We start from the raw sequence: 13,057 nt of genomic DNA, 5'->3' as shown, positions 1-13,057 counted from the left end.
TTTTTTTTTTTTTACATGCTCCTCATTGCTCCATCCGTTCACCCTAAAAGCTTAAGGACGGACTGTACCTTCTAAAGTAACACACGAGTAGAACCAATCTTAAATTATTAATTTAAAAGCCCTTTGCTTACATCTAAATCCCCTTGACTGCCAAAAGGTTAACTTAGGGCTTGCAAAGCTCCATGGTGTATTCAGGGTTATTGCAGGCGACAGGGTTATTTGTACATGTTCCTATTTCATTGCAGTGAAGTAGGAAATGTTGGAATTAAACACATATTTTTTTATATCGAGAAGGCAACATGAACTAGTGTGAAGCATGTGCACCAGGTCTAGCCTGTGGTATGTGTGCGCACTATTTGGCACAGAGAGCTGACACACATTTTTCGATCATGGGATGATTGATACATGACCAGGCTGGCAGGGGCTTTTGGGACGCACAGTTCCACAACAGCTGGAGAGATGTTGGCTGCCTACCACAGCATTATTGCATGCTGACTACATTGTGAAGTTACTACAAGGACCAGGATTGTTCTGTGCAAAGATAACACATATAGGGAAGCCATGAAAGCTGTTACAGCCTTCCTTGGAAAGTAAAGGGTTACATATAATATCAGCGTATAATTGGGATCTAAAATGTTACTACGCTAATCCCCGTAGTGTTCTGCTCTGGAACAGAACAGGCCTTGCCTCCTCCATATAAAAGGTGGTATGTGCTGTTCTAGAAGACATAGAACTCTCTGTGATAAGTGATGAATTTCACCCTCCAGTGACATATATCCATTACAATTCTCTGGATACCACAGAAAATGAAGAGACATCCTGACCACTTTACTTAACTCTTTAGAGTGCAACGAGATTAAATGGGATGTTATCCTGTCTGAATTTTCTCCCTACAGCTAAGAATAGAGGCCAGAGGGAAAAAAAACAAGAAATTTAGCTCTGAGGGAGCAGTAAAACAATCCTTCTTTATTGATATGCTTAAAAAATCATGGCAGTGAAAAAGATGACTTAAAAACTTGGTATGAATGGCAGGTAAACGGGTTTCCGGCCTACGGCCCTTAATCATAATCAGATTATGGTTAAGGGCCATAGGCCGTAAATGTGTTAATCTGTCGTTAATACCATGTCTGTAAATCGTTTTTTTCATTGACATGATGTAATTTTTTGAGGATTATTTTTTCACTGCTACCTCAGAAATGGATTTGTAGTTTTTCACTCTGTTCTAAGGATTTTCTCTGTGTACAGAGGAGCAGTATTTTTTGCAGATGAGCTGGACTTCCTTTTTGTTTTCAAGATTAGAAGGCCTCAATTTTTCTATGTGTAATACACCAATCAGCAGAACTAAAAGAGTTGAGGACCTCCAGGACTAAAGAAGGACTAATGTAGGACCTCCAGGGCTAAATAAGGACTAATGCAGGACCTCCAGGGCTAAAGAAGGACTAATGGAGGACCTTCCAGTTTTGAGGAGGACTAATGTAGGACTTCCAGGACTACAACACGTGAACTAGGGAAGGACCTACAGGGCTAGAGGAGTACTAGTGGAGGACCTTAAGTTCTAGAGGAGGACTAGTGAAGGACCTCCAGGGCTAGCAGAAGACTAGAAAGGGATCTCTGTGGGCTAGAAGAGAAATAGAGGAAGACCTCTGCGGCTGTGTGATGCCCCCTCCCATTTATATGCATGGAGGGGGCATGTCGTGACGTCACGTCTTCAGTCCCGGAAACAAAGAGGTTTCCGAGACTGGAGATGCAGCCCCGCATAGAATGCGGGTGCTGCACAGAGATCACGGGGGTCCCAGCGGCGGGCACCCCGCAATCACACATCTTATCCCCTATCCTTTTGATAGGGGATAAGATGTATTTGGCCGAAATACCCCTTTCAGAAAGAAATTTCTGAGGTTTTGGTCTAGATCTTACACCAATGAATACAATCGCAATGCCTATTGTTAAACCTTTAAGAACCAGGTTTTTTCAGTTTTTACACTTTTATTTTTTCCTCCTTACCTTTAAAAAATCATAACTCCTTCAATTTTGCACTTAAAAATCCATATGATGGATTATTTTGTGCACCACCAATTCTACAGCTGCAGCTGATCGGGACGCCGCAATTTCACCCCAGCGGTCCCGAAAAGCCCCCTGAGCTAGCCGGGGGCAGTTTAGTTTCACTTTAGACACGGCAATCAACTTTGAACACCGCGTCTAAAGGGTTAATAGTGCCTGGCACCGTGATCAGTGCCGCCCGCTATTAGCCTCGGGTCCCGGCCGTTGTTAGAGACTGAGCACGACCTGCTATGATGCGTTATAGAACGGGAAAGGACCCAGGACGTACAGGTACGCCCTTGGTCCTTAACAGGTTAAAAAACCTCACCAGAAACCTGGATACAGAAGAACCGTTTGTCAGACTAAGCGATGAGAACATATAAATATGTGCCCCCCTCAGTCTTCTCAATACACAACTTATAAACATGCTATGAAAGGACATCCCATAAAAGTGTTTTCTTTCACCAAAGTAAAAACAAATAAACCTTTGTGGATATTCTATCTCCGGGAGATTTGGGAATCTACATTCCAACACACCCATTACCCTGACAAAGCTAAAGTGAATATGACTAGGTAAGGGATTGCATTTCATTAAAGGAGTCTGTGTAAGCAAGAAACTATGCACATACCACACTTGATCTTACTTCTTATGTGCCAAAATAATAACCCGGGCAAGTCTGCCATGATTACTATGGGCTCATAATGAAATAACTTTATGCTCTGAGCGTTTGGCAACCAGGCGCATGTTGTAAATTCTAATGTAAAGGACGGGAACTCTGTGTATTTCTGAGCGCTTGCCTAAGTGGTAAAACAGACTGCAACCACTATGTGCCAGGTCTATTCTGTACTGTAGGACAACAGCAAACCATCTGGCAACAGTGTATTCTCAAAAAAGATCCCTGACAATATACACAGTAATAGTATAGAATAGTAATAGCAATAGAAACATAGAATGTGTCGGCAGATAAGAACCATTTGGCCCATCTAGTCTGCCCAATAATCTGAATCCTATGAATAGTCTCTGGTCCTATCTTATATGAAGGATAGCCTTATGCTGGCCCTATCTTATATGAAGGATAGCCTTATGCTTATCCCATGCATGTTTAAACTCCTTCACTGTATTTGCCGCGACCACTTCTGCAGGAAGGCTATTCCATGCATCCACTACTCTCTCAGTAAAGTAATACTTCCTGATATTACTGCATAAACCTTTGCCTCTTGTGGTAGTAATAGCAATAGAAACATAGAATGTGTCGGCAGATAAGAACCATTTGGCCCATCTAGTCTGCCCAATAATCTGAATCCTATCAATAGTCCCTGGCCCTATCTTATATGAAGGATAGCCTTATGCTTATCCCATGCATGTTTAAACTCCTTCACTGTATTTGCAGCGACCACTTCTGCAGGAAGGCTATTCCATGCATCCACTACTCTCTCAGTAAAGTAATGCTTCCTGATATTACTGCATAAACCTTTGCCTCTTGTGGTAGTTGTAGTTTTGCAGGTTGTAGACCACTGTCCTATACGTTACATTGCACGGATCCCTCAACATACGATGGTTTCAACAAACGATGGTCCATTTGGAACGGATTACCATAGTATGTTGAGGGACCACTGTACTAGTTTAGTATCTTCTCTGAACTCTCTCTAGAGTATCTATATCCTTTTGGAGATACGGCCTCCAGTACTGCGCACAATACTCCAAGTGAGGCCTCACCAGAGTATCGCCATTTACCACATAAAGTAGCACCATATAGCAACATATATAGTAACACCATACAACAAGATAACCGCATCACTATTATCTAGTAACACAGTGGTGATCAAGTCACTTAGTGCCCAACATACAACTATTACTTATTACTTCCTCATATATTGGAATAGTTCCCTGACTTATAACCAAGGGTATACCCAAAAATGTTTCCACCCCCAAGAATCCCCTGATCCTATTCCTATATTCTATGGTATACTAGTCCCCAAGTCAAGCATGTGAGCCGGTTTCTTAAACCTTAGAGGTTTGAGCATATGCTGTCTTTTCAGGGCCTCTGACCAGACTATAAAAACATCAGGGTTCCATCATATCCTGCTTGAGAAACAATGAACTACTCAAATACTATAGCCACATAAGAAAGCAAACACCATCTGAAATGATTATTCGTTATGTAAGAGTGCAAAATAGGCAATCATTTACCCAACCTGGCCCACAAAGAGTGCCAGGGAGCTAGGGATGGACTGAAAGTGATCTGGGCCCCTGGTAATAATGTTTATTGGCCTATGGTTAAAAGGGTACTCCGGTGGAAAACTATTTTTTATTTTTAAATCAACTGGTGCCAGAAAGTTAAACAGATTTGTAAATTACTTCTATTAAAAAATCTTAATCCTTCCAGTACTTATTAGCGGCTGTCTACTACAGAGGACATTCTTTTTTTTTTTGGATTTCTTTTCTGTCACAACCACAGTGCTCTCTGCTGACACCTCTGTCCAAGTCAGGAACTGTCCAGAGCAGGAGAAAATCCCCATAGCAAACATATGCTGCTCTGGACAGTTCCTAAAATGGACAGAGGTGTCAGCAGAGAGCCCCGTGGTGATGACAGAAAAGAAATCCCAAAAGAAAAGAATTTTCTCTGTAATATACAGCCGCTAATAAGTACTGGAAGGATTAAGAATTTTTAATAGAAGTCATTTACAAATCTGTTTAACTTTCTGGCAACAGAAAAAATAGAAAAAAACGTTTTCCACCGGAGTACCCCTTTAACACAATGCATTTGAGTGGCTTATGAAACTTTTATGTATCTGGGCAGGTCAGGCTCTGCCCTAATGCCCAAATGATCTGGTTCAGTTGAAGCAAGCATGGTTACATGCATGGTGGCAAAATGACCTGTTCTGACCAATGGAGATGGTAAATTAAAAATATTTTTCCAATATGGGAATACTCCTTTAAATCGTTAAAGGGGTATTCCCATACTTAACATTTATTTTCACATTTATTACATTTATCATTGGTTGTAAATGTCTGGCTAATGGAGGCCCCACTGCTAGGACCTCCACTGATCACTAGAAAGATGGACTCAAGTCCTCTGTTCCTTATCACTTTAAATGGGGCAATATCGCTCATGTCCGACCAACGCTCCATTCAAACTTCAACAGTGAGGAGGAACAGGGACTCGAGACCACAAGTCTAGTGATCATATAGGCCCCAGCAATGTGGCCCCCAGTGCTTATATATTTATTACCTTTGTCCATGTTTTTCTAAATTCTCTTTAGTGTTGTATTGGTATGATTATTTGATCTTGGTCAAACTCTTCTGTCTAGTGTTACGTTACAGAGCATCTTCTCCCTCTCTTGATGTTTCTGTTTTAGTAAATACTTTCTCCCCGATGAAACTACAATTCTGGGTCATATTTTTCATCCCTCTATGCAGTGCAGTTCCTCTCTTATTTCCACTAGAAATGTATGTATAAATTGACAACTGGGCGTTACCATTCTGCCTTGGCAGAGGGGTGTGTCCTTATACAGACCAATACTCTCAGTACTAAGTGGATTTTGTCCGGAAGTGTAGAGACATATCCCCAACTGGTAACTAGTTCTTCGAAGAATAACAGATGACCGGAACGATGTAGAGTTCTCAGAAAAGGTGTTCCAGATGTTATATATTATAAAGAATACAATAATTTACTAAAATAAGACATGTCACGAGAGCTGACATTGCTCCTTAAGATTCTGCGTATTAGTATGTCGAACTACATGTCTCAGCTGGCACAGACCTATGTCAAACCCATTCCTTGCTTTCCTGTACTACTTCCCTGGTATAAAGACCACCTACAAACTCAAGCAAAACAGAAGACGTGGGGTTGTAATAACTCCCTGGTTTGAATTCCCAAACATTCCCCAAGAAAAATGATCTACTTTTACGTTTTCTTAAAGTTTCGCCCCCCCCCCCTCCTTTGCTGTTAGTGTGTTGAAAACGATAATGCAATATATGGCAGGGCAGGGGTTAACCGATGGCTGCAGGCAGGCTATATAACCCATAGACAGATCTGTGCCATGTGTTCGGTGTCTGTGTGGGAAGAACTCCCTACTAGGAATCTTGAGTCAGCAGTTAACAGAATGTGTGCGTGCATGTTTTATCTGTGACACTCACACTGTAACAAGCATGCTCTGTGAGACACGTCACAAGGGCTCACAATCCTTATACAAAGCACCACTTCAAAGGGCAGCGAAAACAAGCGTTTTCCTAGAAATGAATTAGCCAAGGGGCCCTGAATACACACACAGACTCGCAGATCATCTGCAGTTCACATTGCACACAGCCTCGGGGATGTAGACAGAGTAAGCCGAAGTTCATTTACAGGGGAAGAGGTGGGGAACGCGATTTCCCCTACCTGCTTGCTGCTGCACCATGCATATATTTACGATATAAGGGTGCGTTTACACGTGCGTATTTTTGCTGCAAATTTGCTGTAGCAGATTATGTTTCTCATTGGGCAGCTAAATCTGCAACAGATCCGTAGCAAAAATACGCACGTGTGAACGCACCCTAAGGGTGCGTTCACACGTGCGTATTTTCTGCTGCACATTTGCTTCAGCAGATTTTGCTGCCCATTGAAGTCAATGGGCAGCAAAATCTGCAGCAGCAAATCTGCTAACAAATATGTGAACAAACCCTAAATGTACGTTCACACAAGCGGATCCCCATCGCGTATTACGCCGCAGATCTGCCACTGAAGGACTGCTGTATGCTGCCTTTACAGGTGCCTGCTCGGAACGGCAATATGGCAATACAAGCAGACACACTGAAGTGATGTGCAAGTCGCTGCACATGCGCGGTGTACTCGCACACATCGCGGCCGCTCCCCCTGCTCTATGAGCTAGGCACGATGTGTATAATGCGCACGGCAACTCGTACATGGCAGTGTGTCTGCTCGTAGCGGCGTATTGCAGCCCCAAGCAGGCACCCGTAAAGGCAGCATACAGCGGTCCTTCTACGGCGGTTCCGCAGCGTAATACGCACTGGGGATCCGTTCGTGTGAACGTACCCTTAGGCTGGAAACACACAAGCAGTTTTATACGCTTTTAATGCATGCTTTATATTTTCTATTGCTTTTGAATCAACTCTTGGCTTTGGCTCAAGAAAAAAAAAATATGTAAAACTGCATCAGAAACTGCAAGTGTGAATCCAGCATTACGTCAGCTGCCATCGACGGCATTACTCACATGAACCGAGAGCATAATATGTGACTGCAATAATACTGTACTGATCCTGCAGTCATGACTCACCGTTACACCAATGACTGAGCCGAATATGTTCTAAAACGGATTTCATCTGAACGTATCTGATAGATTTTGGCACCGTAGACTTAAAGGTTATCAGTCGCCATTGTCGCTTTCTAATGAAAATCGATGACGTCTATGTCTAGCTTTGGGTTGTCTCAGGACAGCCATTGGTGGCGGATTGCTCGCGAGCACTGTGCCACTTCGTCTTGTGTCGGCTCGGTTCAGCTGTCTTTATGGTTGGCCAGTGTGACTGTGCAGATTCGGAAAAAAAATTACCCACAGAAGACCAAGTGGCATCCCAATCGCCAGGACTCACACACAATTTGGGTATTAAGGGCATGTCCTAGCATGTCCTAGCAGTATGCCGCAAGTGTCTAAATGAGACAATCTCTCTAGATCAGCGTTTTCCCAACCTGTGGCTCTCCGGCTGTTAGAAAACTACAACTCCCAGCATGCCCAGACAGCTTTCTGCTCTCCGGGCATGCTGGGAGTTGTAGTTTTGCAACAGCTGAAGAGCAACGGAATAGGGAACACTGCATTAGATAGGGGACTGCATTGCAGAATCTCTGTATGATAAATAACGTATAATAATATGCATAATAAATACAATTTACAATGGCGACATATATGCACACACTATAGCGCAGTGCCTCCAGCTGTTGCAAAACTACAACTCCTAGCATGCCCGGACAGCCGAAGGCTGTCCGGGCATGCTGGGAGTTGTAGTTTTGCAAAAGCTGGATTCGCAGTGGATGGGAAACACCTGCTATTAACGATGCTGGGTTATCATAAGCAATGAAAAAAGAAATCCTCAGCCAAGTGCATGAATTCACTTTAAGAGTTAAAATTTGCAGGTATGCAACTTTCTCACATTCACTTCAATGAAAGTGTTGGACACTTATTTTGTAAACTCAGCAGTTAAACTATACATTAGACTTGGTTTAAATGCCCTTTACTCTGACGCCCTCTAGTGACCATACCGGGTAATGATTATATTCAGATATTTTTACATTTTACCTGTTTTTTTTTTTTTTTATGCACTTTTCCTTCCCAAGGTTTAGGTGACAAATGTTGTTGCTTCCCCCCCCCCCCCCCCCCCCATCCAGCAACCATTGCCATCTTCCTTCTCAGACAGAGCTAGGGCAGCACCTGGCATAACAGCCCATCACTGTCAGCACCTAGGTACTCATTTACTCCACCACTAATTAACCAGTGGGCATAGGGAGCCAGAAAACAACATCCTCAGATCCAGCTGCCAGTCATCTTTAACCCTCACCATCAACAGGCATACCCCCAATATTGCTAACCAGCAAAAAAAATGTGCCCTATACACATTGTGGAACTACAACTCCCAGCAAATCTCAGCACTTTGGAAACCTAGGTCTGACTCAGCAGCATAACATGAGTTGCACCTACAAAGGGTTAACCCCCTCAGCCGTAATAACAATAACACATGCACTGGCTGATATTATCGTAATGAGTGCTAATTAGACATGACGTCGCTTCATGACGCAAGAAATCATTAACTGCATAACTGATAACCCTGATAATTACACGTAAGTGCACTGTAATCCATTATCTGCGCGCTGGTAATTAACTCTAGCCCATATGGTTACTACTATGACGTCACAGTGGTAGAGGTGACGTCAGAGTTAAGTAAGGAGTCTACAGCTGTCTTAGATCAGCACTTCTCTTTCTTCTATCTGGCAGAATGACACTTCCTGGTACCGAATGAACAGGAATCTGTATCTTGTCAGCTGCTGCACAGACTGCACCGTAATCACTTATCCTTAGGATCTATAGGGCTATCCCAGCTTCAGAACCCCTCTCCACCCCATCAGAGACCCCAAAATGAATTACCTGTAGACCCCTCCAGGACTGGGCTGTGCAGCTTCTGTTCTTGCACCTTAGATGCTCCATGTCGTTACTTATTGTAATGGACTAAGCAGCTCCTGTAGAATTTGGAGGGTACAATAATAACTTTTTCCCCCTTTGTATAGAATCGTATAAGATGCTGTAGGTAGTGTCTCCAGGCTGCTGGTGGAAGTTACAGGATGAGATGGAGAGAGGAGACTGGGATGGTGAAATGCATTGAGAAGTCTTCTCACTCTGTAGGCTATGGTAATATTCTTGTTAGCTGCTCCAGTCCTAGGGAGACAGACTGAGGAGGCAGCCTGCCCTTTCTTTTATACACCCTACCTCCCCCTCTTCTCCCCCTCCAGTGGGCATGTTCCTGTGCATCCACACGCCTCCCCCCAACCCAAAAAGAGAAAGTGTCTAATGTGAAACACAACGCCTGGGAGTCATTGTTCTCATTTCATTCACAAGTTTACTTGATACTGTTGTGCTGTGCTGGGAGAGGGTACAGCTCCACTGTTCTGTACTGTAACCCACTCATCTGTCAGGTCCTGGGCACTGCCATGGGTCTGTCACCCACACAACCTCTTCTGGTGGCCAGCAGGCACTAGAAGAAAAAGGAATGTAAAGGGTTAATAGAATGATAGCAGCTTGTAGGTAAATTCTATGATGATGATGATGGTGATGATAATGATGGTTATGGTGATGATAATGATAATGATAAGGATGGTTATGCTGTGCTGGTGGGGATTATTATCATATTAATGAAGATGATTAGAAACCTTTATTCATATATTCACTATTTATATATTTTATATGTTTATCATCTATGCATTCTATCTTACTTCAAGTGATTGGTGGTTCATGCTATGTATCTGTCTATCTATCTATCTATCTATCTATCCATCTATTAATATCTATCTCATATTTATCTATATCTATCTATCTCATATCTATATCTATCTCATATCTATCTATCTATATATCTATCTGTACGTTATCTAGCTATCTTATATCTATCTGTCTATGTAGGTATCAATCTATCTATCTATCTATCTCATATCTCTATCTATCTATTTATCTATCTCATATCTCTATCTATCTATCTATCTATTTATCTATCTATCTCATATCTCTATTTATCTATTATCTATCTATATATCTATCTATCTGTCTATTTATCTCATATCTATCTAACTAACTCTGTGTGTGTGTATATATATATATATATATATATATATATATTGCCCTGTATGTCAACTAACAAGCTTATATAAAATTAAGTATCTATCATCTATCTATCTCATATCTATCTACCTATCTATCTAACTCTCTCTGTGTGTGTATATATTGCCCTGTATGTCAACTATCGATCCTATATAAAATTAAATATCTATTTATATATCTTATACCTATCTGCCTATGTTACTATCAATCAATGAACCTATAATTTGTCTACTCTTGTGCAAGTTATATATCTGTCTATATATTATCTATCTATTTCTATCAAGAACCTCTAAACCTCTAAAATCAGTCCACTATTTTGCTATCTATCTATCTTCTATCTCATATCTAATATCTATCTATCTATCTCATATCTATCTATCTATCTCATATCTATCTTATATCTATCTATCTCATATCTATCTCATATCTATCTATCTATCTCATATCTATCTATCTCATATCTATCTATCTCACATATATCTATCTATCTCATATCTATCTATCTTCTATCTCATATCTAATATCTATCTATCTCATATCTATCTATCTATCTCATATCTATCTCATATCTATCTATCTATCTATCTATCTCATATCTATCTATCTCCTATCTATCTCATATCTATCTATCTATCTCATATATATCTATCTCATATCTATCTATCAATCTATCTATCTCATATCTATCTATCTCATATCTATCTATCTCATATATAAATCTATTTATCTCATATCTATCTCATATCTATCTCATATCAATCTCATATCTATCTATCTCATATCTATCTTATATCTATCTATCTATCTCATACCTATCTATTATCTATTTATTTATCTATCTTATATAAAATAAAATGTTGATATCTCTAGTTCAGGATGTTATTGTTACCTACCTATCTATTGTTCTATCATCTATCAATATTTCATACATACAATAAAAAGACCCTCACTAAACTCGTATCTTTTAGGACTCTGTGACTATCCTTTACGCTAAAAGAACTTGTCGCACCAAAAGAGATGGAGGATACAGAATAATGCACGGTACGCAATTTAAAACAGTATCAAACAGAACAGATATAAAATATTTTGAAGAAAAATAAATTAAGGCAAAGTTTACTACTTTTATAGTTTAAGTTCTTATTAGCTAAACTTACTTAAATGTTTTTAAACAGTATCATGTTGGTTGTTTTAACTGCTTTTATGTCCGATTCGAAAACATTCATAGGAGACATAGGTGTGCAAGCATTTAGTTATCGTTAAAATATCAGATAAATAGAAGGAAAATGCCAATGAAATATTTAAAAAAAAATATTAAAATACCTTACATCATTTTTTACTTTTTTTGCATCTCATTGAAAGTAGCTATCATATCAAATCTTTTAACCACCGCTATGTTTTCTTCATTTGTTGACTTACAAGACCCTCTAAGGAAAAGCAGACACTCACTTACATGTCCTGGGGCTGCAGAATATAAAAAAAAATAATGAACACAATAACTGAGTTTTATTAGTTGATTTTTGGTCACAGTCCAGTAAATATGGCAGTATACACAGCATGCAAGAGTAGCCAGTAAAAAATATAGACGTGTAAACGTGGGTTTGTTCTAATATTGAGAGGATCCACCCTATATTTCAACTCTAACTAGTAATTATTTTGTGCATTTCGTAATGTCACCGAGTTACTTTGCCTCGCAATACCTGATTCTTGTACTTAGCAAAAAATTATTTTTCAAGTTTAAGATGTAAAAAAATTTTTGTAAAAAATCTACAGATCCATAAACTGCTTTGTTGTGTTGTATTAGTTTACTTTTTACATGACTAGGTTGTTTTAGTTAAATTGATTTATAAATATTTTAGACTATTTGACTAAAACTGTTAGTTTGTCTATGGCTTTAGAAAAATCAGATATGATCAATTAATTTAGGAACACTTACTAGACGTGGTTTTATATATTTTTAGTTTGTACATTTTATTGGTTATTGCTCATCCCTGCCGAATTTGAACAGATAGTTTCCAATGTGAAAGCTGCGATAAAGCATAATTCACTGGGAGGCACCGAACAGAGCAGACGATAAATGAATCATATATCTTTGATCAATCATATTTCTTGTGAGACATCCGTTTGTCTTTATATGATTTCATGATGATCAGACTTATTTTAAGTTTATTTTCTATATTTTAGTAAGCACATAATACATCTTTACTGTACCCTGAGGTCAATTCAAATATGTTCTGGGCCACATTAAGAAGACAAATGACCAATGTATCACTAAGTGTGAAATAATCCTAAACACATTGTCACATTCTTAAACTGAAAAAATGAATTAAAAAAAAAGATATATATATATATATATATATATATATATATATATTCACAAAATACTTTTGAATGTTTATCTATGTGACATGGTTCTGTTTAAAAGAGCCAATGATTCAAAGGTAAATTTCACTGGGCATTCATCAGTGTTGATCTGCATTTAAAAAAAAAATATCTATATGGTATTACCAGCCAAATAGAAGAAAAAAGTAATGTAATTGAAGTAATCTAAAAAAAAAATTTTAAAAAAAAATATATATGATGGCTGTAAACATGCAATTTAATATATAGTAGAAATAAACATTTTTTTTAAAGTTAGTACAATAATTAAAGATAATTTAAGTAC

At 39.4% G+C, this 13,057-nt stretch overlaps 1 protein-coding gene across 1 annotated transcript in view; it reads right to left on the bottom strand.

The window, feature by feature from the left end:
- The window catches only part of IGF2 (insulin like growth factor 2), a 38,745-nt gene extending 29,245 nt beyond the window's left edge, over nt 1-9,500 (bottom strand). Inside the window, exon 1 of the mRNA XM_056526867.1 lies at nt 9,172-9,500. Coding sequence (XP_056382842.1) covers nt 9,172-9,231 — 60 coding nt within the window. The 5' untranslated portion in view covers nt 9,232-9,500. The remainder of the gene's footprint in view (nt 1-9,171) is intronic.
- Nucleotides 9,501-13,057: the final 3,557 nt, after the last annotated feature.

The sequence above is a fragment of the Hyla sarda genome, chromosome 6 (assembly GCF_029499605.1).
Source record: "Hyla sarda isolate aHylSar1 chromosome 6, aHylSar1.hap1, whole genome shotgun sequence".
Lineage (NCBI taxonomy): Eukaryota > Metazoa > Chordata > Amphibia > Anura > Hylidae > Hyla > Hyla sarda.
Note: the sequence above shows the minus strand (reverse complement) of the source record. Positions and strands in the feature narration are given on the sequence as shown.